Here is a 26,708-nt window from a genome sequence, read left to right as displayed (position 1 = left end):
TAACTCCAAAGAAGTCATTGGAACAGTGAGAATGGTCTCCAGGATACAAATAATTTCCCAACTCCAGATATTTCCTGGGTTGTTCTCCATTCCTGGAAGGTTCTCTTTCCTTATCTCCACTTACTGCTTTCCTTCAAGTCCCAGCTTGTCCAGGGAGCCTCTTGTAATCCCTCTTAATTCTCATCATTTTTTTTAAGGTTTTTGCAAGGCAAATGGGGTTAAGTGGCTTGCCCAAGGTCATATAGCTAGGTAATTCTTAAGTGTCTGAGACCCGATTTGAACCCAGGTACTCCTGACTCCAGGGTCGGTGCTTTATCCATTGAGCCACCTAGCCGCCCAATTCTCATCATTTCTTCTGTTGCTTATTCTGGACAGAGGGACTTTTACCTTTATCACAGTGACAGACATATTGTAGGTGGCAATAGATGCTCATTACTTTGAATGGATAGCACAGGAGAACTAATTAGAAAGTCTTAGGTAAAGTCTCCATGAGGGTGGACTTCTTTGTTAGGCAAGTGACATGGTTGATGCAATAGGAGAGCTACCTTTGGAGAGAAGGAAGGGAACTGAGGCTTCATGGCCTCTGGTTTTCCTAGAGGCAGCAAAGTGGTGTGGTTTGTACTGGACAGAAGCAGAGATTTTGGATATAGGGAGGGTCCAAAGTGAGAAGGCTAGGTTGGACAAATGATGATGACTATGTAATAGTATTCCCCAAGAATCTTTCCCTGGAGGGAATGGAACAGTTTACCACATTCTGCTTCTCTCTGGCACCACTGAACAACAGACCACTGAATCACTCCAGTATTTATATGTCCCAGTTCCTAACATCCAAGGATGGGTTAGTAGACCTGTCAGCTGTAGGATCACAGAAAACCCCAGCCATATATGCCTTTGTCACAGAGATAAGAGACTCCAAACCCCTGCCTGAGCTGGAGAATCAAGGGGTCTTTAGAGAATGCTCAGGGCAGCTTCTTCCTCTGTCTAGGTCTCATAAAAGTGGGACATATAATGGGGTTAACTTGTCCAAAGTCACACAGCTAGGTAATTAAATGTCTGAGGCCAGATTTGAATTCAGATACTCCTGACTCCAGTGCTCTATCCACTGTAGCATCTGGCTGCCCCTGATATGACTATTCTAAGTGCAAGACCCATTTCTTCAGAGAAACAAAAGGAATTTCTCAAAAACAGCTGCCCAAATTATACATAAGGGCCTGAAAAAAATGTCAAACTAATAATAAAAAATGCAAATTAAAACTAAGAAATAAAACTTTACTTTTATTAATAGTAATAAACTTATGAGTAGCCTGTGTACTGAGACTTACAAAGCACCTTCAAGGAAAAGCAGAAATAAGAATGGACAAAAGGCCATTATGTTTGATGATGAGTTGGGGGGGATAAGGTCACTGATGACTTCCAAAGAAACAGAAGATTTGGTTTAGAAACAAGTGGTAAATGGGTCAATTAAGCATTGGTGACACCGGACCTTGTTTGTAAGGAGCCAGTGGAAGATAGACTGAAGAATTATAGAAAGAGATGACTGCTGGAATGTGGAACTAGAAGGGGATTGGGTGAAGTGTGAAGGCAGGGAATTTTGTGTTTGTAGAGTCCTCTGTGACCAGAATTCTGATGGAGAAAGAGATGCTGAGAATATCTGAGAAGTAGAGTGAAAGTGCCAAGTTCTGACAATATTGTCTCAAATTACTACGGTTAATGTAATTGTAATGGAATATTATTATGCAGCACAGATTAAATATGAGGCAATCAGAGAAACACAAAAGACTTGAATGAACTTGTACAGAGCAAAAGAAGCATAAGAATGACAATGACAAATTAAAAGATTATAAAAGGAAGTTAAGAAATGAGAAATGAAAAAATCAATGAAGATCCAGGAGAGAAATCATGAAACAGAATTTCTATCTTACAGCTGAAAGCTCATGAGTAACACAGAATAGCTTAAACATTGTTATATAAGGTCTGTATTTGCTTAATTGTTTTTCTTTTTTCACAAAGAAGAGCTTCATCTGAAAGGTAGGCTAGGAAAATTATGGTGATATAAAAAAGAAACAGCATCAAAAATAAATTAAAAAACAAAATGAGAAAAAACTAATGAAAACTGTGTCTAAAAAAAGAAAAGATAACCACAATTTTCTCAATGAAGTGTAGTCTCAGTGTGAGAATGTACGAGGTAAAGTTTTATAACAGGTATTCAGAAATATTAGGCAGGAATTTACTTTATAATTTTTCCCACTAAATTGAATTCTATAAATATCACGGTATGTTTTAGATAAAATTCTCCTCCAGTCAGTGTCTTCTTAAGGCTTTACCAATCAAAGGCTATATACTCCGGCTCTGGCTGAATTATCTGAGGACAAATAAGTTCTGTTCTCTGAAGGGAAGGTCTGTTCATCTTTTTTTTACAGATCTAAGGCTTCTCTCTAATGTGAATTGTCTGATGTATAGTAAAGTCTGTTCTCTGACAGAAGGCCTTCCCACATTCTTTACATTCATAGGGTTTCCTTCCTTCCACTATGAATTCTCTGATGTCGAGAAAGTTGTGAACTATCACGGAAGGCCTTCCCACAGTCATTACATTCATAAGGTTTCTCCCCAGTATGAATTCTCTGATGTAGAGTAAGTTGTGAACTCTGGCTAAAAGCCTTGCCACATTCAAAACATTCATAAGGTTTCTCCCCAGTGTGAATTCTCTGGTGTAAAGTAAGCTGTGAACTTCGGCTAAAAGATTTTCCACATTCAAAACATTCATAAGGTTTCTCTCCAGTGTGAATTCTTTGATGTTGAGTAAGTATAGTGAACCTACTAAAGGCCTTCCCACATTCAAAACATTCATAAGGTTTCTCTCCAGTATGAATTCTTTGATGTCGAATAAGCTGTGAGCTTTCATGAAAGGCCTTCCCACATTCTTTACATTCATAAGGTTTATCTCCATTATGAATGGCCTTATGCCTACTAAGTCCTGTGCTCCAGCTAAAGGACTTCCCACATTCATTACATTCATAAGGTTTTTCTCCTGTATGAATTCTTTGATGTTGAGTAAGAATTGTGAAGCGACTGAAGGCCTTTCCACATTCATTACATTCATAAGGTTTCTCTCCAGTATGAATTCTATGATGTAGAGTAAGTTGTGAGCTCTGGCTGAAAGCTTTCCCACACTCATTGCATTTATAGGGTCTCTCTCCAGTATGAATTCTCTGGTGTTCAGTAAGTATTGTGAAGCAAGTGAAAGCCTTCCCACATTCATTACATTCATAAGGTTTCACTCCAGTATGAACACTGTGATGTAGAGTAAGTTGTGAGCTCTGACTGAAGGCCTTTCCACATTCTTTGCATTCGTAAGGTTTTTCCCCAGTGTGAATTCTCTGATGTAGAGTAAGTTGTGAGCTCTGACTGAAGGCCTTTCCACATTCTTTGCATTCATAAGGTTTCTCTCCAGTATGAATTCTCTGATGTACAGTAAGCTGTGACTTCTGGTTAAAAGCCTTTCCACATTCATTACATTCATAAGGTTTTTCTCCAGTATGAATTCTTTGATGACGAGTAAGCTGTGAACTTCCATGGTAAGCCTTCCCACACTCAAAACATTCATAAGGTTTCTCTCCAGTGTGAATTCTTTGATGTCGAGTAAGGTCTATGATCTGGGTGAAGGCCTTCCCACATTCTTTACATTCATAAGGTTTTTCTCCAGTATGAATTCTTTGATGTCGAGTAAGATCTGTTACTCGGGTAAAAGCTTTCCCACATTCCTTACATTCATAGGGTCTCTCTCCAGTATGAGTGGTCTGATGTTGAATAAGTCCTGTGGTTCGTCTAAAGGTCTTCCCACATACCTTGCATTCATAAGGTTTCTCTCCAGTATGAATTCTCATATGTTCGATAAGTTGTGAGCGTTGACGAAAGGGTTTCCCACATTCATTACATTTACGGGGCTTCTCTCCAATGTGAATTCTGTGAAGGAAAGTAATAAATGAACTATAGTTTAAAAGCTTTCTCATTTGCCACATTGATGAGATTTCTTTTGGATATATATATCCTATAATAACCAATAGGATAACCGAAACACTCCAAAATTCCTTCTAACTTAGAAAATAACTTCACTGAGTATTTAAAGCTTAAACTCTTTTATCTGAGTATCAAACATATCTTTCCTAGATAGAAGCTTCTATTATATTGATTACTTTCATCACCTCTTCCTTAAAAGGTTTTTCTCCTTAGGGTGGTTTTACTTGCCTAGAATGTTTTTCCACATTTCTCTGCTTCCTCTTTAATTGAGCATCACATTCTGAGGTTTCTCCCAACTTGAAGAGAGAAGGAAGGTCCTTTGAGAGGGTTTCTAAGGATGATTCCCCAGTAAAACTGGCAATCTTTGGAGCCAGCTCGTTGGTTTTAGACACCATTAAATCTGAAAGAAATAAAATGTGTCAATGACTCTGCTTCTCTGATACGACACGTTTGCATAGTCTTGGAATTTCCCAAAAGTTCACAATCCTTTGCCAAATAAGGTTTAGCATGAATGTGTTGCCCTGCCAAAGGTCAATGCCAATGTCAAAGTTGAGGCCAGGGAAATGGACATTTGACTATAAGTTCCATGCACTTCTCAATAGAATATATTGCCACAAAGCAGTGTCTTTATTCTTTATGTATGCTTCTATGAAATGCAGATCTGTGGTCAAAGAGTGGAAACTACAGGGGATACTTTTTGGCTTAATTGAAGGACTTGAATTATGACAGTAAGCTCATTCTCAGGGTTGTACAAGATCTGAGAGATCATCTAATACAGGGATTCTTAACCCTGTAGAGTCTGACTGTGGAGTCAAAGGAGAATATGACATCTTTGACTATACATGTATAACCTATATCGAATTGCTTGCCTTCTCAATGGGGTAGGGTGAGGGCAGAGGGAAAAGAGTCTGGAACTTAAAGTTTTAAAAACAAATGTTAAACATTGTTTTAAAAATGTAATTGGGGGGAGGGGGCAGCTAGGTGGCACAGTGGATGGAGCACTGGCTCTGGAGTCAGGAGTACCTGGGTTCAAATCCAGCCTCAGACACATAATAATGACCTAGCTGTATGGCCTTGGGCAAGTCACTTAACCCCATTGCCTTGCAAAAAACCAATAATGATAATAAAAATAAAAATGTAATTGGGAAAATAAAATATAAACAAAGCATGATATTTATTTTCACTAGACTCCAATTGAGACTTAGCATTTCCTTCAGTTATTTAGACATGGACTTCACAAAGCTATTCAAGGATACAAAAAATAAGTTCTCAAAAATTCCTGATCTAGCCATTGTCTTCATTGTACAAATGAAGAAATTGAGCTCAAGAGGGACTAAATTTCCTGCTGAAAGTCATGGGGCTCAAATTTAGGAAGAATAACTCCCATTACTTCCCCAAACTGTGCTGCCTCTCCACAAGGAATTGTACTCACTCAGTCTGGAAATATCTGAGCAGAGATAGGTGTGGACAGTTCAAGGGATTCCTGCATCTGAAATGAGGTCACACTGGACAGTCCCTCAGTGTCTCGGGGATTTTAAATTTCTAAGATTTTAAACTTTCCAGCTACATCATAAAGGCAGAGATCAGGTTAGAACAGTAACAGGAGTACAAAGGGCTCAGTTATCCCTTTTCCTTCATTTAAGATCCCAGTTGCCTCAGCTTCCACCTGCTTTCTGCATTTAGTTGGGCAATAAACTTTTACTGAACACCATTTTGTCCCAGACACAGTGCTAAGTAAGGAAAACAGATAAAATGGAAAAGACAGTTTCTACCATTGAAGTGTTGGCATTCTGAGGGAAGACAACACATAAAAGGAGCTGAAGGGAGGGTTAGGCAGAGTTGGGAGATAGAGGAAAGGACAAAGCACAGCAGAGAAAGTCTGAAGTCAGGAAGGCAGCCTGGAGAGGAGTGAGCTGGGTTCTCTAAGGCTCTAGAATCTTAAAAGCTCAGAGTGGATTTTGTGGTCAGTGAACACTGAAAGAAGATGGAGGATGGGATTGTTGCCACTGGACTGGAGGGTAGGAAACTGCAATGGTTTTCCAAATTAGGAAGTGGGCAATCTTTACAAGCTACAGACCATTAAACTTGCCTTCAATTTTTTAAATGGGAGGGTTACTGAACAACTAGAAAAGAAAGGCAGTATTTTTTCTTTGAGAACACAAGATGCGACAGAAGAGGAAGTTCATCAATGCATTGCTGGGGGAGGAGCAGATTGATTCAATAACTCTGGAAAGCAGATAAAGCTAAGTGACTAATATATCCATACCTTTGGGCAGCAAGGTGGCTCAGAGCATAGAGTGCTGGGTCTGGAGTCAGAAAAACCCGAGTTCAAATCCAGCCTCAGACATGTTTTAGCTGTGTGATCCTGAAGAAGTCATTTAACATCTGCCTCATTTTCCTCTACTGTAAAATAAGATGAATAATAATAGCGTCTCCCTCTTAGGGTTGTTTTGGGGATCAAATGAGTTAATATTTGTGAATTCATAGCCTTTAGCTTGCAGAAACAAATGCCTGAAGTTAGGAGGAAGCAGAGATCCTGACACAAGCAGCCAAATTTCCTCTCACAAATATAACAGAAGCCTGAGATAGTGGAATGATGTCCATGAATGAATGGACTGTATATAGTTCTAGATAAGAAACAGGGTGAATAAAGGTGAGGGAGAAGGGCAGATGCAAAAGAAACAGTAGTAAATGACTAGTAATCTACTGTTTGATAAACCCAAAGATTTCAGCTTCTGGGACAAGAACTCATTCTTCGATTAAAACTGTTGGGAGGGGTGGCTAGGTGGCACAGTGAATAGAGTACCGGCCCCAGAGTCAGGAGCACCTGAGTTCAAATATGACCTCAGACACTTAATAATTACTTGTGTGACCTTAGGCAAGTCATTTAGGCCCACTGCCTTAATTAATAAATTTTAAAAAATAATTATTGATTAGAGAAATACATATTAAAACAACTCTGGGGGGCGGTTAGGTGGTATAGTGGATAGAGCACTGACCCTGGAGTCAGGAGGACCTGAGTTCAAATCTGGCTTCAGACACTTAATAATTACATAGCTGTGTGACCTTGGGCAAGCCACTTAACCCCATTGCCTTGCAAAAAAATTAAAATCCTAAAAAAAAAACAAACAAAAGAACTCTGAGGTACCACCTCACACCTATCAGATTAGCCAATATGATCAATGCCACAAAGGCTGTTAACTAATACAGTCTTCCTTATCTAGCCTACTCTTGATAAACCCATTACAAGGTGGAGGAGTAAGCTGTCCCTGGACCCGTGTAAAATCTCTCTAAGTCATCCAGAACCAGCCTGGCTGTGATGGGTGAAGACCAAGGCAGCTTTCAGAGACTCAGATTGAGCACATCCAGGCACCCCTGGGATCAATCTCCCCCTTTCTTGTATCTTTTTAAACTAAACACACTATCATTCCTCAAAAGATGTTAGGCTGCCCCTATTAGAATATAAGTTCCTTGGGGGCAGGAACCAGGTCACTTTTTTTCTGAATTTGCATCCCCAGTGCTGAGCCCAGTATTAGGTACCATAGAAAGGTTTGATTAAATACTTTCTCGTTCTTTCATTCACTCTAAAACCCAGAGAGCAAAAAGTCCTTCAAAGGAGGGATTAGCCTATCTGATGTTGGGGGAATCCAGGGTTGGGATCTGGAAAGGGAGCATTTGCTGACTGGGTCAGTGGTACCACTGCCTAAGGTAGAGGGAGAAGAGTAAGTTCAGAGTCTAGGAAAGCAGCGAAGAGGTTCTAACAGAGTTGTGGTGAGCCTGGAGAATAGGGTGAAGAAGACCAAGAGATGGAAGGAAGGAAGCAGCCAAATCAGGGGCTCATGACCCTTTGATGTCCTGGGCCCCGCTGCCCAGTCTGGTGATGTGGCCTTCTCAAAGACTTGTTTGTAAATGCATAAGACAAAATACACCGGATTACAAAGGAGTCCAATGATACTGAAATGAAGTTACATTTAAAAAACCCAAGTTCATGGAGCCCAGGCTAAGAAGGCAGGAGCAGGGGAATATTAGATCCATGGGCTCTGGATGACATCAACAGAGCAGGAGGGTTCAGGGAATGGGGAAGCCAGGTACCTGAGGGCTCATCATTCAACAGAAATGGAATTCATCAAGTATAAGGGCAGGGTTGGGATGAGTGGGACTTGACTGGATCAGACATCAAATTCCTTGAGCAAAGATGGAAAAGACCCACAGAGAGCAAAGAGTAGACTCTAGCTGAAAAATTATCACAGAATTTCAGATTAGGCACTTCAGCAGCGCCCTAGAACTTGTTTGGAGGAAGCCTCAGAAGGAGGGATGGTGAGAGGGGCAAGAAGCAGCTGACTTCTCTGGCCCCGAGGGACTGTTCAAGGAGCCAGGTTTCCTTGACTCAACCTGGAGGTTTACCAAGGGCAACTTGTTAATGGCAGAGGCTAGACATTTGACCTTCCAGGACAGCAATGGAGCTGCCCCTGGGCCTTCTCCCACTGAAATGCCTACCAGGCCTGCAAGGAGCTGCCCTTCCCCCTGCCATTGCTCTCCTTAGAATGCTCTTCAGACAATTTCTGCTCTTCCCAAACTGTGGGGATCAACACTGTGTTCAGGCCACAGTAGGTATCAGTGGGGAAGACTTGCTCGTTCTTGGCAGCTGTGTTTCAAAGGCAAGGCCAAGGAAGCTCCTCCTGGGAGAGACACCTGGGGGGGGGTATCTCAGTGCTTCCTCATGCCAGCAGTTGTCTGTCCAATCATAATGCCTACATCTTTCACCTGGAGATGGACAAAACTTGACATTCTAAACTGTTGAGATGGCTTTTGGTCTTCAAGCTGTTACCTGGTAGGTTGGATCTATAAATCTTGTCAAGTGCCTTGTTCATGTCTCCAAAGTCTGATCACCAATCACACACAGCACAATGTGGGGAGGGATCATGTGACACCAACCACCAAGGACTGCTCATCATCTCATCCTCTGATGGCTTTGGAATCTGTCCATATGTCCTGACCTCCAGCCCACAGCATGAGGCATGACTGGGAAGTTTTGTGAACACTCAGGTAAACCAGGGAAATACTCTTTGAGTGTATTGCTGCCTAGCAAGGGCCAAATAAGACAGACTTGAGTGATGCCCACAGCCTTGGCCCACTTTCCACCTCAACGTCCCTTGGCTTCAACATTCCCTCACACTCTGACCCATTTCTCTCCTTTTATGAACCAAATTCTTTGTCTACACTATGCTCCCATCTCACTTGCTCTTATCACTCACTTCTAGACCCTTTGCAATCTGGTTTCCAATCACATCATTTGATTGAAATCATTCTTTCCAAAATGGCCAATTGTTGTGGGTTCATAACTAGGGAACTAGGTGACCAAGGAAGCCTAAATTAATCCCTTCCTCAGTATTCCCAGAATATCAGCCAGGGAGGAAGACTTGAGGTCACCAGGATTAGCTATGGATTGATCAGAGGTCCCATTGTGGGTCCCTTGGGTCAGGAGCTCTGGAAGCCCCAGGGAATCTCTTTGTAAAGGACTCTTAATGTCCTTGGCCAGGGAGGCCCAAAGGCAGAGATGATGAGGAAGATGTTGCTTGTCCTTCATTCTCAAAGAGGTGATGCCAGGACATATATGTGAATTGAGGGAGGAGGGCTGTGCTATGTCACCAGCCTCACTTTCTTTTCCAGAACCATCTTGGTCCAGTGGCCAGATAGGAGTCAGGATGACTGGAGATAGTCCTGGATGGGAGGCAGTCAGGGATAAGTGACTTGACCAAGGTCACACAGCAACTAAGTGTCTGAGGATGGATTAGAAGAATATTCCCCTGGGGGGGAACTGTGATCAGGGAACAGCAGGAGGCCTAAGTCACTGACCTGCAAAGGATGTATCAATGAGGAAGGTCTAAGAAAAGTGGAGAGGTCAGAAGGGATGGCTTATTAGAGCTTTGTACACTAAACTTGATCTTGCAGTTTACAAGGGAATTGTTGAGGTCTTCTGAGAAAAGGATGAATGGGGGGGTGGTGAGAAGAGCCTTGAAGCAGGTAGATTCCCTCCAGTCCTCCCCAGCAACAACTGATGAGGGTCTGCACCAGGGAGGGGACAGTGTCAGAGAAGTGATGAGGCTAAAAAGGTAGAAATGACAAGAGTTATTAAGAAAGAGCCAACAGAGGAACCAGGCACCCCATACACAAAAGCAGATCAGATCATCTTGGCCTTGCAATCAGATAAATTGACCCCCCCCCAACCACTGGGACAAGCACTGGTCATTTGACAAAAGCTGCTTCAGGGGAAAACTGGATAGCAGTAGAAAAAAGGGAGGTGTGACCAAAATATAACGCTTAGTCAAATTACAAACAAATTAGAGGAACACTGAAAAAAATCATCTCAGATACAGCTCTGAAAAGTTCAAGGCCAAACCAGGGGTAGCAAAGGTCACAGAAGATAAAAGGGATCATTTGGATTACATAAAATGCAAACTATTTACACAAACAGCCAATAAAGCTAAGATGAAAAGGGAAACTATTAAAGGGGGAAGTTGGAGGGGATTCTTTGTAATAAGTTTCTCTAATGAAGTCTGATCTCCAAGATACATAAGCATCTGATTCAGGCATGGGTAAGGTGGAGGCTAGAGCACTAGGTCTGGGGTCAGGGGAATCTGAGTTTGAATATGGCTTCAGACACCATCTGGCTGAGCCATTTAACCCGTTTGCTTCAGTTTTCTCATTTGTAAAGTGGGAGTAACAGCACTTCCCTCCAGGGTTGTTGTGAAGAATGACAGAAATAATTCATTTGGATGCCCATTCTATTCCAAAGAATATCAATCAATCTGACAGGATTCCAAGGAGCAGTGATTCTAAGTTTGGTATATTAAGCCCATGAACTGCAGGAGGTTAAGATCACTTGTGCAATCACTGGAAATGAGCCAAAGGTCTCCACTCTTGGTTTTTCCTGTCTCAGAGACCAAGCCCCAAGGTGCTTTGGAGCTGACTCAACTATGTGGAAAGCACCAATTTACTTCTGTACCTCAGGACTGACTCCTCTGGTCCAACCTTAGGAGCAGTCATCCATCTGATGACCACTGAGTCAGTAAAGACTTCCTGTTGTGCCCAACCCAGGTCCTGCTGACATACGGTTTTGGGTTTTGCTCAGTCTAGCCTCTGTGTCATATGTCAACCAAGGGAATTGTCCTGGATTTGAGATCACTGTTCTTGAATGTCAGGCTGTCAGGGTCCTATATCAGGGTGCTGGAAGGAGGGGGTGTCTCAGATCATGAGGAAGATCCCAGGCCACTTCATTAGAGGGGACCACGGACCCCCCCTTTTTTTTAGCTTTTTTGCAAGGCAGTGGGGGTTAAGTGGCTTGCCCAAGGCCACACAGCTAGGTAATTATTAAGTGTCTGAGGCTGGATTTGAACCCAGGTCCTCCTGACTCCAGGGCTGGTGCCCTATCCGCTGCACCACCTGGCTGCCGCAGACCACAGACCCTTTAATAAAATACCATTGGCTGTGAGTTTGGCTGAGTTTCTATAATCACCAGGAGATCGATGAGATGCTAATATTTGTGAGTCTTCAGTGAAGTGTCTGGCACGGTCGTTTCTCTAAAAATATTAGTTATTGTTCAAATTGATGAGAACAAGCGTCTTTGTCCTGCTGATACACAGGAGGCTTCTGGGGGGAAACTCCAATGACCCAAGTGAGGCCTCGCTTCAGACTGGCAAAGACCATGTTGGCGGGGCTGTGAGAAGCCGAGTCTGTGTCCTGCCAGAGGGGCTGCGGGCACACTGACCGAGCCCCGACCCACTCCTGGCCCTGCTGGGCCCGGCCCTGACTGAGCCCTGCCCGGCTCCGACCCAGGACCCCAGCCCACCCCCAGCCCACCCCCAGCCCACCCCCATCCAAAGCAAAAGAAAAGGTTTCCAGGGGCAAAAGTGCTGCCGGGCAGGCCTTCACCTGCAGCTCAGTCGTGGTCGGGTGGGCACCCCAGGCCTGCCATGTGCTGCTGGAGTGCCCGGGGGCACACGGTGCCCGCCTGGGAGCCGCCTCCACCGGGCCTCGGTGCCCAGGGCGCCCCGGGGCATGTGCCCGGCCGTGGGAGCCTCCGAAGTTCAAGGTGCCCCCCCTCCCTCTGCACGCGGGGCCACTTCGGGCCGTGGGGTGACCAGCCCCACGCCCGCCCCCAGGGGGCGCTCACCTGCCCGCGGCCCCGGCCGCCAGGGGGCGCCGCGCTCCAGCTGGCGGATCACGTCCGGCTTGGAAGAGGCCAGGCCTGGGGGGAGGAGGAGGGCGGGGTCAGGCGCCCCCTGGCGGCCCGGCGGGGCACCTGGGGGTGAGCACGGGGGCGGGGCTGCCCGGCGCTGGGGGCGGGGCCAGGGCTGTGGGGGCGGGGCTCCCCGGCTGTGGGGGCGGCTCCGGGGCGGGGCCCGGGCGCTGGGGGCGGGGCCCGGGCGCTGGGGGAGGGGCCCGGGGAGCGCTGGGGGCGGGGCCCTCACCTAGGCAGGCCAGGTGCCGGAAGTTCTCCAGCATCACCTCCCGGTACAGCTCCTTCTGGGGGGCGGCCAGGCGCCCCCACTCCTCGGCCGTGAAGGTCACGGCCACGTCCTGGAACGTCACGGAGCCCTGAAACACAAGTGCGCGGCCGCTGAGCACAGTCAGGTCCTGGGTTCGAGTCCCCGCCCTTCCTCCGGAGGACACGTGACCCCAGAGCCCGCTCCCCCGGAAGGCTGAAGTCAGCCATCACGTGGTGCCAGGTGGCCAGGGCGCCCCCTGCAGGCCGGCTTGCTCACCTCGGGCCCGGGGGCCATGCTTCCTCGGAGGCGGGGCTGAGGAGGAAGGAGGCCGGGAGCACGTGCGAGGGGCGGGGCCCCGGGCAGCCACGCCCCCACCGCAGCCTCGGGGCCCCCGAGGCGGGAAAGGGAGGGATCTGCGCACGCGCAACCAGGCCCCCTCCCCCACGGCGGGAGCCGGCGGCAGGGGCGGCCGTGCCGCTGATTGGTCACCCAGCCTCACACCCCTTCCGGCTAACCAATCAGCGCGCCCGCTTCCCCTCACCCCCTTCCGGGAAGATCCCGCCTCCGACCTCCGCTCGCTCGGGCCCCGGCTCTCGCTCCCCCGGCCCCGGGCCTGGGGCTCGGAGCCCGGCGACGGTGGCGGCCGAGGGACCGGCGCTGAGGCGGTAACGAGCCTGCGCCCAGGACGGAGGGGCGGAAGTTACGTTCATGGGGGCCGGAACCTCAGCGGGAGGCGGCCCCCGCGCTCCGATGGCCTGCTGGGAAATGTAGTCCGCAGGCTCGCGGGCGGGGCAGCCTCCCCGAGGGCCGGGGATGCCACGGGAGCGCCCCCTCCGGGCCCCCGAGGGCCTGCACCCAGCCGGAGCCTAAGCAGTGCTTGCCCGGCCCCGCGCCCTGGGGTGAAGCCCCCCAGCCCAGGCCGTGGCCCAGCTTGCACCCCAAGAGTCTTGTTTACGACTCAGGAGGGAAAGCTTTGCCTGTTCTGTTTCGAGGGCCCCAAAGTGGGAGTCAGGATGGGGCAGTGGACAGAGCACCGGCCCTGGAGGCAGCAGGCCCTGAGTTCAAGTTCAGCCTCAGACACTTCATACTGACTTCGCCGTGTGACCTTGGCAAGTCACCATCCCCATTGCCTTGCAAAATAGAAACAGAAGCGTATACCTTGGAGCCTTAGGGGTACGGGGCCGCGGTTTCACCACCTGGGGTTTGTTGGCCTGTTTTTAATATTGTCCTTTTTACCATCAGCTCGAAATGCACGAAGGGTTGGTTGTGAGAAAGGCTTCATTTGGATCAACACACCACTAACCCGTTTTAATCCGGTTGTTAGGATTCCACAGGGGTAGAGATTACACGTTCTGTGAGCGGGCCTCGGGGATGCGCCCTGCTATGATGGGCAAGCCCAGCATGGTGGAGGTGACCCCCCACACTTATTTTTGTACCTTTGGACCTGTGGCATCCAACATGATAGGCAGGGTAAGGCAAAGCAACTGCAGTGCATAGATCACTGGCCTTGGAGTCAGGACAGGAATTCAAATCCAGCCTCAGGCACTTGAGTCTCACTAGCTGTGTGACCTTGGGCAAGTCACTTGATCCTGATTGCCTCTCATCCAGGATCATTTCCAGTTGTCCTGATTCCTATCTGGGATGGCTCTAGAGGAGAAAGTGAGGCTCGTGACTTAGCAAAGGATCCCCTCACTCCAATCCAATTCATGTGCTTGTCACGGCATCAACCTCCTTGATGCCATGGTCTTCTTTGAAAATGAAGAACAAAACACAATTATACTTAGGAGAAATGTCCCATGCTTCACTCAACATGAGGCCTCTGCTGATATACCTTTTTTTGGTTGATGCATCATGTTTAGCTCTCAATACAGGATCTATCAACCAAGGGGATTCTGTATTTTGTGGGAACCCCCCCCCCGTTCAGGTATCAAATCAAGCCTTTTAAATATAAAACCCAGGAGAAGGCAGCATCCCAAGTCACAAGGAAGAGCTCAGGTCTGCTTTTTTAAAGGGGTTCAGAGGTCTACCTCTGGGGATTTTCTTCCAGACTGGGCACCTAATACTTCCCACATTGTAGAATTTACTTGCTATGTATTTTAAGGACAGTACATGTCCTTAAAACAGTAGTTTTGCTATTTCCTTCTCCAGCTCATTTTGCAGATGAAGTGACTGGGTCAGAGTCCACACAGCATGTGTCTAAGGCAGGATTTGAACTTAAGAAGACAAGTCTTCCTGACTCCAGACCCTGCACTCTATCCACTAGCTGCCCCAAGCTACTGAAAAGTAGCACACTTTGAATGTTCAACACGTCCCAAAATATCCATCTTTATCTCAGCAAATTGCTAGTGAGACTTGGCCGAATAATTCCTTTGTCCTCTTAGAGATGCTCATGTAGGAATTCCTTCTCTCACATCTGACATTGCTTACCAGTTCTCAACCAAACCCATTTTTATAATTTTTGTTTTTTGCAAGGCAAATGGGGTTAAGTGGCTTGCCCAAGGCCACACAGCTAGGTAATTAAGTGTCTGAACCTAGATTTGAACTCAGGTACTCCTGACTGTGTTCTATCCACTGGGGCACCTAGCTGCCCCCAACCAAACCCATTTTTAAAGCATAAAGCTTCCCAAACCAGATCCTAATCCTGCCTGGCTGAGATCTTTGCTCCCTTATACAGCTTCTTCTTCCACTATGGGACTAAACTGGTCTCTCCAAATTGCTATATGATGTGAGCATGTTTTTGGGGGAAGGGGCTGCTGACTGTGCCAAGCAGTGTCACTTTTTACTGTTAGGAAGCACTCTTTTCCAGAACTAAGGCTTGGCATGCAAGCTCTGCCCTGAGGCTTGACATAACAATTCCTCATGCTCACCCTCTGGATGGACTTGGTAAAATCCCAGAATTTTGTTTCTCCAAGTTCAGACAAGCACCTGCAAGACTCATGCTCTGGTCCCAAAACCAGATATGGATCAAACTTCTCTTTTTTGTTGATCTAATTTTAAGGGCTACAGGTCACAGTTCTCCTTGGTATCAGAGGAGGCCCCAGCATGTGTCCAGTTTCCCTCCTCCAACAGAATAAAGAAAAGCTTTTTGCTAAAGACTATTGTTGGCCTTATGTTTTATTTCTTAGATTTAACTGTGGTTGTGATGATCTGTGTGAGCTCCCTGGTATTTTTAGAGTTACCAGTAGTTGCATAAACTGTGACTCTTTGGCCATGTTTTCAGTCTTGGCAATAGTTATAAAGCTCATGTTTATTCTAGCTTTTCAAGCACCAATTTCCTGTAAATCCTGGAACCTGGATCTTTGCATTAACTTGAACAGAAAATCAAATATGGCAGAGAAAATGTTTGTTCACTGGGAAATTAGCTTAAAATATTAAGTGTTTCTTTAGCACTCTCAAGTAACGTTTAATTTTTACACAATGACAAACAACCCTCCAAGGATGGTGTTCTAGGCTTCACCAAACTTCCAGCAAAGTTCAAGAACCCATAAGAACTTGCTATAGGAAGGGTATGGGGAGGGGACCAATAAGGATATCAAGATAGACCTAAGTTTGGTTGCCAAGGGATCCAAAGACCAAACAGATGTATCTGTATTTGGTCTTTGAGTCAGTAAGGAACATTTTGCTCTCCTATAGCTTTGGAGAGCTTATACTGGAGAGAGGGAAAGCAACAAGGAAAGTGGGGGGTTAGGCCAGGGGAGAGGAACAGGAGTGGTGGCCGTCCCATGGTGCAAGAGAAGGGAGCTCAGGACCAATTGGACTTGATAACTGATGGGCTCTTGGGGAAAGTGACGTGATCGCTGTAAATTTGGGAACCTGAGATTGGAATAATGGCACTTTGACAGAAATAGCAGAGTTCAAAAGGGGCGAGAAGCAGGGTGCAAGTTAACATCTAGAAATGACTATCATGACAAAAGGCAGAAATAATGCTTTTTTGTAGAGATGTTTCCAAAGGTTTATACATTGTCCATCTTTTGAATGGTTTCAGAGCTGTGAAGTATTCACATCAAATGGCAAAATTTAATGAAGAAAAGACATGCATGAGTATGAGATAAGGTGAGGGACATTACTTCTCTCATGTGAAAAAAGTTTAGATCAAGAATTAATTCTATTGAATCATTGACACTTTCAGCAATTGTATTATTAAGAAGCATTTTAAAAAATGTTTACTATATGCCAACTCATACTAAAACAGTCCCTACCTTCAAGGATCTAACATTCAAATGTGGGAGGCATGGATAAATACATATAAATACCAAGTTAGTGGGAGAAAATATTAGAGTGGAAGGTGCTAGCAGCTGGGGGACCAGGAAAGGTCATTTAGCTAATGATTAAAGATCATCAAGGTAAGGGTCAAGAGATGGTAGGGAAAGCATTCCCAAACTGAGAAAAATGCAGGATAAAAGTGTGGGGACAAGAGATATTATATTTAAAGAAGTGCAAATAATGCTTTGAGGGCAGTCAAGAATAAGATTAGAAAGGCAGGAATCAGTCAAGAGAACTGTAAAGATAAAAAAAAGACCTCATATTTGTTTATAGAGGAAATATAGAATCACTAGAGAGCTGATGTGTAGTATACTCAGGCCTGTATTTTGACAATTGGAAGGGTGGACTGGTATGGAGCCTTGGGACAGTGAGACAAAATATAAGACTATTGGGATGATCCAGGAGGAAGGTGACAAGGGTCTGAATGAGGGGAATGGCTATGGAAGCAAAGAGTAGGGCACAAATACCAGATTAGTAGAGAAACAAATGCAGGGAAGGAGACAAGAAGGACACTAAGACTGCAAGCCAAGGTAAAATGGAAACACAGTGATGACTTAAATGGTAATGGAAAGTTTGAAGAGGGATAGGCATGGTTAAAGAAACAAACCCTGCCCACAAAATCTCATCACTGCCATAACAGTCATAGCCTCATTTCTATGCCTTCTGACTCAACACCATTAAAATAGTGGTTTTTGGGGAGGCCTAGGTGGCACAGTGGATAGAGCACCGGCCCTGGAGTCAGGAGTACTTGGGTTCAAATCTGGTCTCAGACACTTAATAATTACCTAGCTGTGTGGCCTTGGGCAAGCCACTTAACCCCATTTGCCTTGCAAAAAAAAAACCACCTAAAAAAAATAGTGCTTTTTACTTATTTTTCCAACAAGCTGTTTTTTTAAACATGTGAGTTACCTAAACAGGGCTAAGGGAGATTCCCAGCAGAGAAATTATAAGGAAAAGAGGAGAAGGTCCAGGACAGAATTGTGGAGAACAAGCAATTTAATGTGCATAAGAAAATAGCCAAGATACAACAAAAACAAGAAGGTAAATTAAAAATAATGCAGAAAGAAAAAAAACTTTAACTGTGATGATCTAAAGACAGAGGAGAGAAATACAAAGATGTACAGGGACTTAGTGCCAAATACTTAACTATTGAAAGAAAATAAAGGAGGATAAGGTTTCTTTCTTGTATGGATTCTTTGATGTACAATAAGTTGGGATCTCTGACTGAAAGACTTTCTACATTCATTACATTCATAAGGTTTCTCTCCAGAGTGAATTCTTTGATGTACAGTAAGTTGTGACCTTTGGCTAAAGGCTTTCCCACATTCGTTACATTCATAAGGTTTCTCCCCTGTGTGGATTCTCTGATGCCGAGTAAGATCTGTTGTCCGAATGAAGGCCTTCCCACATTCATTGCATTCAAAAGGTTTTTCTCCAGTGTGAATTTTCTGATGTACAGTAAGCTGTGATCTCTGCCTGAAGGCTTTGCCACAGTCATGGCAGTCAAAGGGTTTCTCTCCAGTATGAATTCTCCAATGTAGAATAAGTTGTGAGCTTCCATGAAAGGCTTTCCCACATTCAAAACATTCAAAACGTTTTTCTCCAGTATGAATTCTCTCCTGTAGAGTAAGCTGTGATGTCCCATGGAAGCTCTTCTTATATTCTAAATATTCCAGAGTTTTCTCTCGGCTATGAATTCTCTTGTGTAGAGTAAGACGTTTTCTCACACTAAAGGTCTTTCCACATTCGTTACATTCAAAAGGTTTCTCTCCAGTATGAATTCTCTTATGTAGAGTAAGACTTGTCTTCAAGCGAAAGGCCTTCCCACATTCATTACACTCATAGGGTTTCTCTCCTGTATGAATTCTTTGATGTACAATAAGATGTGAGCTATGGCTAAAGGGCTTCCCGCATTCATTACATTCATAAGGTTTCTCTCCAGTATGAGTCGTCTGATGTTGAATAAGTCCTGAGCTACTTCTGAAAGCCTTTGAGCATTCATTACATTCATAAGGTTTCTCTCCAGTATGAATTCTTTTATGTACAATAAGTTGTGAGCTCTTGCTAAAAGCCTTTCCACATTCATTACATTCATAAGGTTTCTCTCCAGTATGAATTCTCTGATGTACAGTGAGTCGTGAGCTTCTACTGAAGGCCTTCCCACATTCATTACATTCGTAAGGTTTCTCTCCAGTATGAATTCTCTGGTGTTCATTAAGGCTTGACCTCTGGTGAAAAGCCTTCCCACACTCTTTACATTCATAAGGTTTCTCTCCAGTATGAATTCTCTGATGTTGAGTAAGGTGTGAGCTCCAGTGGAAAGCCTTCCCACATTCAAAACATTCAAAAGGTTTTTCTCTGGTATGAAGCTTCTGATGTCGAGTAAGATCTGTCCTCAAACTGAAGCCCTTTCCACATTCATTACATTCATAAGGTCTCTCTCCAGTATGAGTTGTCTGGTGTTGAATAAGTCCTGTTTTAACAATGAAGGCCTTGCCACATTCATTGCATTCAAAAGGTCTCTCTCCTGTATGAAGTCTCTGGTGTTGAGTAAGGTGTGATCGCTGATTGAAGGCCTTCAAACATTCACTGCACTCATAAGGTTTCTCTCTGGTATGAATTCTTTGATGTCGAGTAAGACCTGTTCTCACACTGAAGGACTTCCCACATTCATTACATTCATGAAGTTTCTTGCTAGTTTGGATTTTCTGATGCACAGTAAGTTGTGAGCTCTTGTGGAAAACTTTCTCATATTCATTACATTTATAGGGTTTCTCAGAAGTATGAATTCTGTGAAGGGAATGGATGAATTGTGATAAAAAGCTTTCACACATTTATTACATTTAAAATTTTTAAATATGTATCCTGTAATATTCAAAGAGTCTGGATTATAACTCATTACTTGTGGAAAAGAATTACTTTAAACAGATCTGGTTATATTTATAAAGCCTAAACTGAATACTCTTTTTTAAAATGAATTTTTATATCTATGGTTTTAAGTCACCTGTTATTTTTCATCAGTTATGTTTCCTACTGTATCCCTTTCAATATTCTTCTTAGAGTACATCTCTCATAATAAAGAAGAAAAATTCCATTAAAGTAATCAATATATCAAGAAAGTCACATGCAATTTACACACTCATAATCTTCCACCTTAGGAAGCAGGGTGAGATTAGAATTAATCATTATTTTTCAGGGAACCAAAGCTGTGTCCATGTCCCTTCGTCCCTACAGAGACTCTCCGTTGAGGGAAAAGAACTGACCTTAGACTGTGACTTCAGATATACTTTTGCAGTCGCTTTATCTGAATTTTCCCTTAGGATAAAGGAATAGGAATATATTTAAATTCCTAGAATACATATCTTGGGATGCTTCTTTTTTTTTTTTTTTAAACCATTTGTAGAAACATATAAAGGCATCCTGGGGATTCCCTCTTTTAGATATATTAAGACATTCTTTTTTCAGGGCCTCTCCTCAAGTCTTTGGATTCACCAATACTTAATCAAATGACAAGGAGCCAGTGTCTAGTCTGAAATTCTTCTCTAACATCTTTTCTAAAGTCCTCACCAGGGTCCAAAGCAGAGGTTCATAACCTTTTGGGGTATGTCGTACCCCTATGGCAATCTGGGAATCTAAGAATTCCTTCTCAGAAATATGTTTTTTAAATGCACAAAATAAAATACCTAGGAGTGCAAGGATGTTATGATACAATTGTCAAAATATTTTTTAAAATTAATTTACAGATGCCATGTTTGGAACCCTTGTTCAAAAGAAGAAATTATTAGAAGTCGAAAGGGAAAGCAGAAGCTCCCTTGACTCATCCAGATAAACACAGTCCTGCTTTTCTCACTTTTGCCTGGACTGAATCTATTAAGAAAATGACTCTCCTGGTTCCTGAGACAGTTTAAGTTAGCATTCTACACTTGATGAAATAAAGACTGTTGCCTAATATTCTTACTTTGTGTATGAACTTCTGGAATTGTTTTTGCTTCTGAATCTCAAGCATGGTGAATTGCAAATAAAACTGGCATTTGAATCTCCCTTCCATCATCAATGCCCCTAACTATGATGTTATGCATGCATGCACAAGGGAGCAGACTGCCCCCCCCCCCCCAAGTAAACCTGCCATTCAAAAACCCAGAATACTCCCTGTCCATACCTGGCATCATGTTTAAAAGCTTCTTCCCATGTGTTAACACCAAAATGATTCCTTGTGAGCAATCCTAGAAAAGTACCGAGCTTTGGAGCTGACTCGTTGGCAACAGGGACTGTCACCCAATCTGGAACAAATGAAAAATATAAAAACTGCTGTTTCCCCAGCAGGAAGATAGGTAATTCTGCTTTCTCAGGTCTGTCTTATGAAATCTGAACAAGAAACATGACCCTGCACTCATTCATTCACTCATTCATTCATTTATTTATGATTTTTCAAGGCAATGGGGTTAAGTGGCTTGCCCAAGACCACATGGCTAGGTAATTATTAAGTGTCTGAGGTTGGATTTGAACCCAGGTACTCCTGACTCCAAGGCTGGTGCTCTATCCACTGCACCACCTAGCCGCCCCATATGACCCTGCATTTATTAAGCACCTACTATACACCAGGCACTGTGAAGTGCTGAGGATACAAAGAGAAGCTAAAGAGGCAGCCCCACCCCTGAGGAGGGGAGACAAGGCTGTGAAGCACCAAGATGAAAGCCTACCAAAGACTTTTGGCAGAAGGTTGGACTGTGGGTAGAGGGAGTCGATTATTCTTTGTGAAAAGAGAAAACTGGCATATAGTGATTTTAGGACTGACTCAACATCATCTAAGACCTCACAATTTGAGGCCATGCATGCCCACTTCTGCAACTGCCTCTTATGGACAAGGCCTGATCTGGCTTAGGCCGACAGATCCCAGAATTTTTCTTCTCAAATTATCTAATTCAATGAAAACAACATTAATTATTGCTGTTTAAGAGCAACATTGGAATAAAAGGACCACAAAATACAACTGCCTTTCACATTCATTGGTCACTGAGTCTCTGACAAGCTTCTGGACACTCAGGCTCAACAGGTGTGAAAAGCATCAAGTCCTGGTCAACTAGCAGGCAGTCCTGAAGACAGAGCTACCACCAGCAGGTCCAGGAGTCAACACATGTTCCATATTCTTTATTCCAAAATCCAGCAGTGGGGGAAGGCAAAGAATTCTCATGGGTCAGCAATGAGCCCTGAACAAGGAGAGGGACAGAAGGAATCTGAGGGTAAGTATGTAGGGGCTACATGTGGGTGCTGTCCAGGAGAGAGGTACATGTCCACAGATTTGTCTGGATTTGGCTTTTGGGGAGGAGAGGCATGAACACACATTTCTGGAATCTGGCTCATCCCTTTCCAAAGGAGACTTTGATTCTTGCCTGAAGGAAACCAAGAGAAGGAATTCCAAGGATATCTATTCAGTTCTCCTTTGGGGGGAGGGGGGTTCTAAACTGGAATTTTATCTGTCTGCTCCTCTGACTTTTATCTGTCTGAAGGTCTAGGGACACAACTTTTAGGTACAAGGTTTCCAAGTCATCCACTGCCTGAGGCTGCACTAGACTAGGCCTTACAGCTTCTTTCTCTGACTGGTGAGTTCTTCTCTGAACCTCCACTGAGAAAACCTCCACACCATCAGTTCACACCAGGATCAGCCTCTACGTATAAATGCTTCAATGAGCCTTGAGAGCTGAGCAACAATATTTTAAGTTTATATCACTAAACTTGAATGGAATGAGAAAATTTAAAACAATGCCTACAGAAAGGTGGTGCCTTTGACAACCTGCATAGATAGCCTTGTTATATATATACTGGAGACAGGGAGAGGGAAGGGTAAAAATTAACAAAAAAGGAAAATTAATTAAGGAAGAGAGATAGGTAGGAAACCATGGGAAGTTGAGGAATCTACTCCACAAATGAATGAACAGCTTCCTAGTCAACCCCTCTGCCCCCCCCAATACAGGGACCTCAGAGAACCTTTCTAGGTCTCTGTCCAGTCTAGGGAGGTTCAAGGTGGCCTAAAGGCCAAAGACAACATTCTCCTGGCAGACCAGCCAAGGCTCCAGGGTTGTAGGGTTCCCCAGACAAGGCAAGGGCAAAAGCAGTGCTAATGTCCTCCAAAGGGCCTGGCCTTTGGTGCCTGGAGCATTTCTCAGCAGGACTGCCTCAAGAAAGAAGCCAGTGTGAGTCTTCGAGACCACGTTGCCCATGTTCCTCTTTCACAGGATACGGAGGCCCGTGGGTCAGGTTCTCCTGCTTGCTTAAATCCGATTTCAGCTAGCAGTATCTAGATGTGGGCATCACAGGGAGTTACTTCTACTGAGCTTAAACTAGACAGGGATGAATGTCAAGGTGCAGTCCTGGAACAGAATGAGGAAGGGGAGAGTTCCAGCATCCTCTGTCCTAAGCAGGTCTCACCTTCCCAAAACTGGATTCAGTTCTGGAAAGGAATCTAATAAAATGCAGCGGGTCCAGAGGAGAGTCACCAACATGGCAAAGGAACTTGGGAGCATGTCATAGGAGATTGACTGTAGAAAGTGGGGATTTTAACAGAAGTTTTAGGGGAAATACGAGAGATCACTTGGGCTAGAGAACAAGACTAGAAATAGAGAAGATGGACCTGACCAAATGTGGGAGTAGTCACTGAGTAGGTAAAGGGATCATTGCCACCTGAAGGGCTTCAAGCAGAGGGTTCATGGGGTACTCTCAAGATTGTGAGGGCCATGCTACATCTGTAGGACTGTTTGATGTCACCTGAGATTTGATCTGCTGAGGGTTGGGTCGCTAAACCAGGCTCAAACCACCCAACTGGGCCATGAAGCAGTAACTCCCCATGTTCTCCACAAAGAAAGGCCAGGAGAAGACCTAGTGCATGCAGACTCCAGAAGAGCATGCATAATCTCCACAACGTTCCCCTGATCTACCCATCTACAGGGAATATCATTCTGCACTATTCCAGGACAGCTGCCTGGCCACACATTTAAGACGTCTGGTTCCCAAGGAACGAGCAACAGAGCTTTTGGTTGTCCTAACTCATGGGCCTAGGCTCCTTTCACTCGCTCACCTGCAGGACCACATCTGGGGCCGTCTCCCTCGGACAGCCGAGGCGCTTCCCCTCTTTCCAACCGGCAGATCACGTCCGGCTTGGAAATAGCAAGGCCTGTGACGGGAAAACAGAAAAGACTCGTGAAAAGAGAGTCTCCTGAGAATTTAGTTTTAATCCCTGCCTCCTTGTGGGAGAACGACGTGAGAAGGAGATGCAAGTTAGGGAAGGATGCTCCAGAGATCCTGGGGGTGCAGCCTCTTGGCTCTTCCGGCTGCACGGCCCAGCAGACGCTCCCCTTTGCCGATGCCCGGACTGACCCGCATCATTACTGAATCATGTGCCGCAGAGGCGGGCCCGGCTCACAGGGGCCTGCAGGAGGAGGGCGGACGGCCCGAGGGCCAAAGCGGCAGCGGCCCTCACCCAGGCAGGCCAGGTTCCGGTAGTTGTCCAGCATCACCTCTCGGTACAGCTGCTTCTGGGGGGGCTGCAGGCGGCCCCACTCGTCCGGGGAGAAGTCCACGGCCACGTCCCGGAAGGTCACGGCCTCCTGCCACGGCAGACGCACGTCAGCGCGGGGGGCTGGTGGGGGGCTCAGGGCCGCCCCCCGCGGGCCCAGGCGAGGGAGGGGAGCCCCCCCGCCCCGCCCCCCACGGCCTCACCTGGAGGGCACCTGCCATCGCGGCCCCGCCCAGGAGGGAGGCGGCCACGCCCCCGGGGGCAGAGCGCTCGGCGCGGCTCCTGATTGGCTCCGTCCTGGCCAATGGGCGTGCCCGCGCGCGGGAGAGCGTGGCCGCAGAGGCCCCCGAGGCGAGCGGACTGCGCACGCGCCACCTGGCCGGTGCCCCTCCCCCTCCCTCTGCCCCAGGGCCCGCAGCCGCCTGGAGCCTCGGCTCCACCGCTCTCTTCCCGCCCGGCGCCCGGCTCTGGCCCTCATCCACCCCGGCCCTGGACCCGAAGGCTCGGACCGCGGCTGGAAGGCCGCGGAGCCCACCCAGCGGAGAAAGGAAGTGACGTAAACGGGAAAGCCGTGCCGCTCTCCCCACAACCCTCCCCCCGGAAGTCGGGGCAGAGGTCGGCACAGCCTTCTGGGAAATGTAGTTCGGAGGCTCAAGCGCCACCTAGTGGGCCCGAAGTCTCCCTGGGCCTGCCCCACCTGTCCCTCCAGGTGCCTTCTCGGGAAGCCGCCCCATCCTGGCTCCCCCATGGACCCAGTGACTGCGGACTGCGCCCCCCACAGACCCTCTCCGCGTCTTTCCTCCCTCGTCTTCCTGGCACTGCCCCCCAGGAGGGCCGTGCTGCCAGGGATGGGGCCGCCACGCGGTGGGAGGCAAAGACACGGCCCCGGTTGTGTGCCCAGGACCCGCGAAGTGCCAGAGAGAAGCACAAGGAAGGGGCCTCGGCAGGACCCACCTCCCCCATTCTAACTCTTTGGGAGACCCCTGCCGCCCCTGGCTCCCCGCTTCCCGTTGGGACCCCATTCGGGAGCCCGCCGCACTGCCTCACCTCCTGGCTGCTTGGCCTTCCCTCTTTACCTTGTGTCTCTGTTTCCTGAAGTTGCAAGTACAAGGAGTTTGAAGGGATGAAAAATAAATAAATAAATGTTACAAGCATAATTTTTTAAAATTTATTTATATTTCTTTTTTTCTCTTTGTTTTTTTTTTTTTTAGGTTTTTTGCAAGGCAAACGGGGTTAAGTGGCTTGCCCAAGGCCACACAGCTAGGTAATCACTAAGTGTCTGAGACCGGATTTGAACCCAGGTACTCCTGACTCCAGGGTCTATCCACTGTGCCACCTAGATGCCCCTACAAGCATAATTCTGTCAAGTTTTTTTCTCCTATGAATGAATGAATGAACATGACTACCAGTCCTAAGAGAACACTATTGTGCAGATGAACATTAAAAAAAAGACTAAAACATACCTGAAGGGGATGAAATCCATGTCTGGGACAAGATGCCGTTCCCTGAGGTGTCCTGGGCACGCCAAATGGGCTCTCTGTTGTATCAAACAAATGACTACTTGTGCCAACAGCTACATGACCAGGGATATGGGAACCAAAGCTTTAATTTATCAACTGTGATTCCCACATCGAGCGGCTGCCCCGGCGCCCCCCTTACAGAGAACCTTGATTATAAGTGCTATTTTAACAACTGGTCCTGGGAACTCAACGTCAAACTGGCTGAATCCCAGCCCTGGCTGCCCACCTGTGGCAGTGGATCTGCAGAGTTGTGTAGTTGGGCCTGAGCCTGGACCTTCAGGCCACAGTTGTCTCTGGGATCTGAGCAGGAGTTCTCTCCTGGCTTCCTTCCATGCCCAGCCATGTCTTCACTTTTAGGAAGCTTTCCCAATGCCCTGAGTCCCTCCAGGTGCCTTCAAGCTCTTCATCATGTCCAACTGATTCTATGTTCTGGTTGGATAGTCCTCTGTAATTCTGGGAAGTCCTTGAGACCAAGGACTGAGCTTGTCTTTGATTTTCTCTGTTCTCCTGCCCCATGTAGACCCCAGGGTCTTAATGAGTGTGTGACTGGACTTCTGGACTCAGAATTGTGGTTTGCAGACCAGCATTCCTCAGCAGCGGTGACCACCAAGATGATAAGCGTGACCTTCCTGGTGCTTCAGAAGAAAGGGACCCCAAGGGAAGCACACGCTGCAGATCTTCGGTGAAAGGGAAGTGCCTGCTCGTTATTCTACAGGGGGTTATTTTGAAACCAAGTTGTTGAATCATGAATAGCTTGTCAGGGTGCTGTAGAGGCAGCTAGTGGACAGAGCACTGGACTTGGAATGTGGAAGATGTCTTTTTGAACTCAAATCTGCTTTCAGACTCTTATTACCTGTGTGATTCTGGGCAAGTCAGTTCCTCATCTGTAAAACAAACTGGAGAAAAAAA

The 26,708-nt window shown here is 46.0% G+C and overlaps 1 protein-coding gene across 1 annotated transcript; it reads right to left on the bottom strand.

Moving 5' to 3' along the window:
• Nucleotides 1–1,304: 1,304 nt before the first annotated feature.
• LOC141497214 (uncharacterized) lies at nt 1,305–24,813 on the bottom strand. Its single transcript, XM_074199861.1, is given in 7 exon segments — nt 1,305–2,524; nt 2,526–3,954; nt 17,955–19,559; nt 20,929–21,049; nt 23,842–23,937; nt 24,244–24,370; nt 24,483–24,813. Coding segments are annotated over 7 exon segments (3,498 nt in total). The 5' UTR covers nt 24,501–24,813; the 3' UTR covers nt 1,305–2,422.
• Between the last annotated feature and the right edge of the window lie 1,895 nt (nt 24,814–26,708).

The sequence above is a fragment of the Macrotis lagotis genome, chromosome X (genome assembly GCF_037893015.1).
Source record: "Macrotis lagotis isolate mMagLag1 chromosome X, bilby.v1.9.chrom.fasta, whole genome shotgun sequence".
Taxonomy (NCBI): Eukaryota; Metazoa; Chordata; class Mammalia; order Peramelemorphia; family Peramelidae; genus Macrotis; species Macrotis lagotis.
Note: the sequence above shows the minus strand (reverse complement) of the source record. Positions and strands in the feature narration are given on the sequence as shown.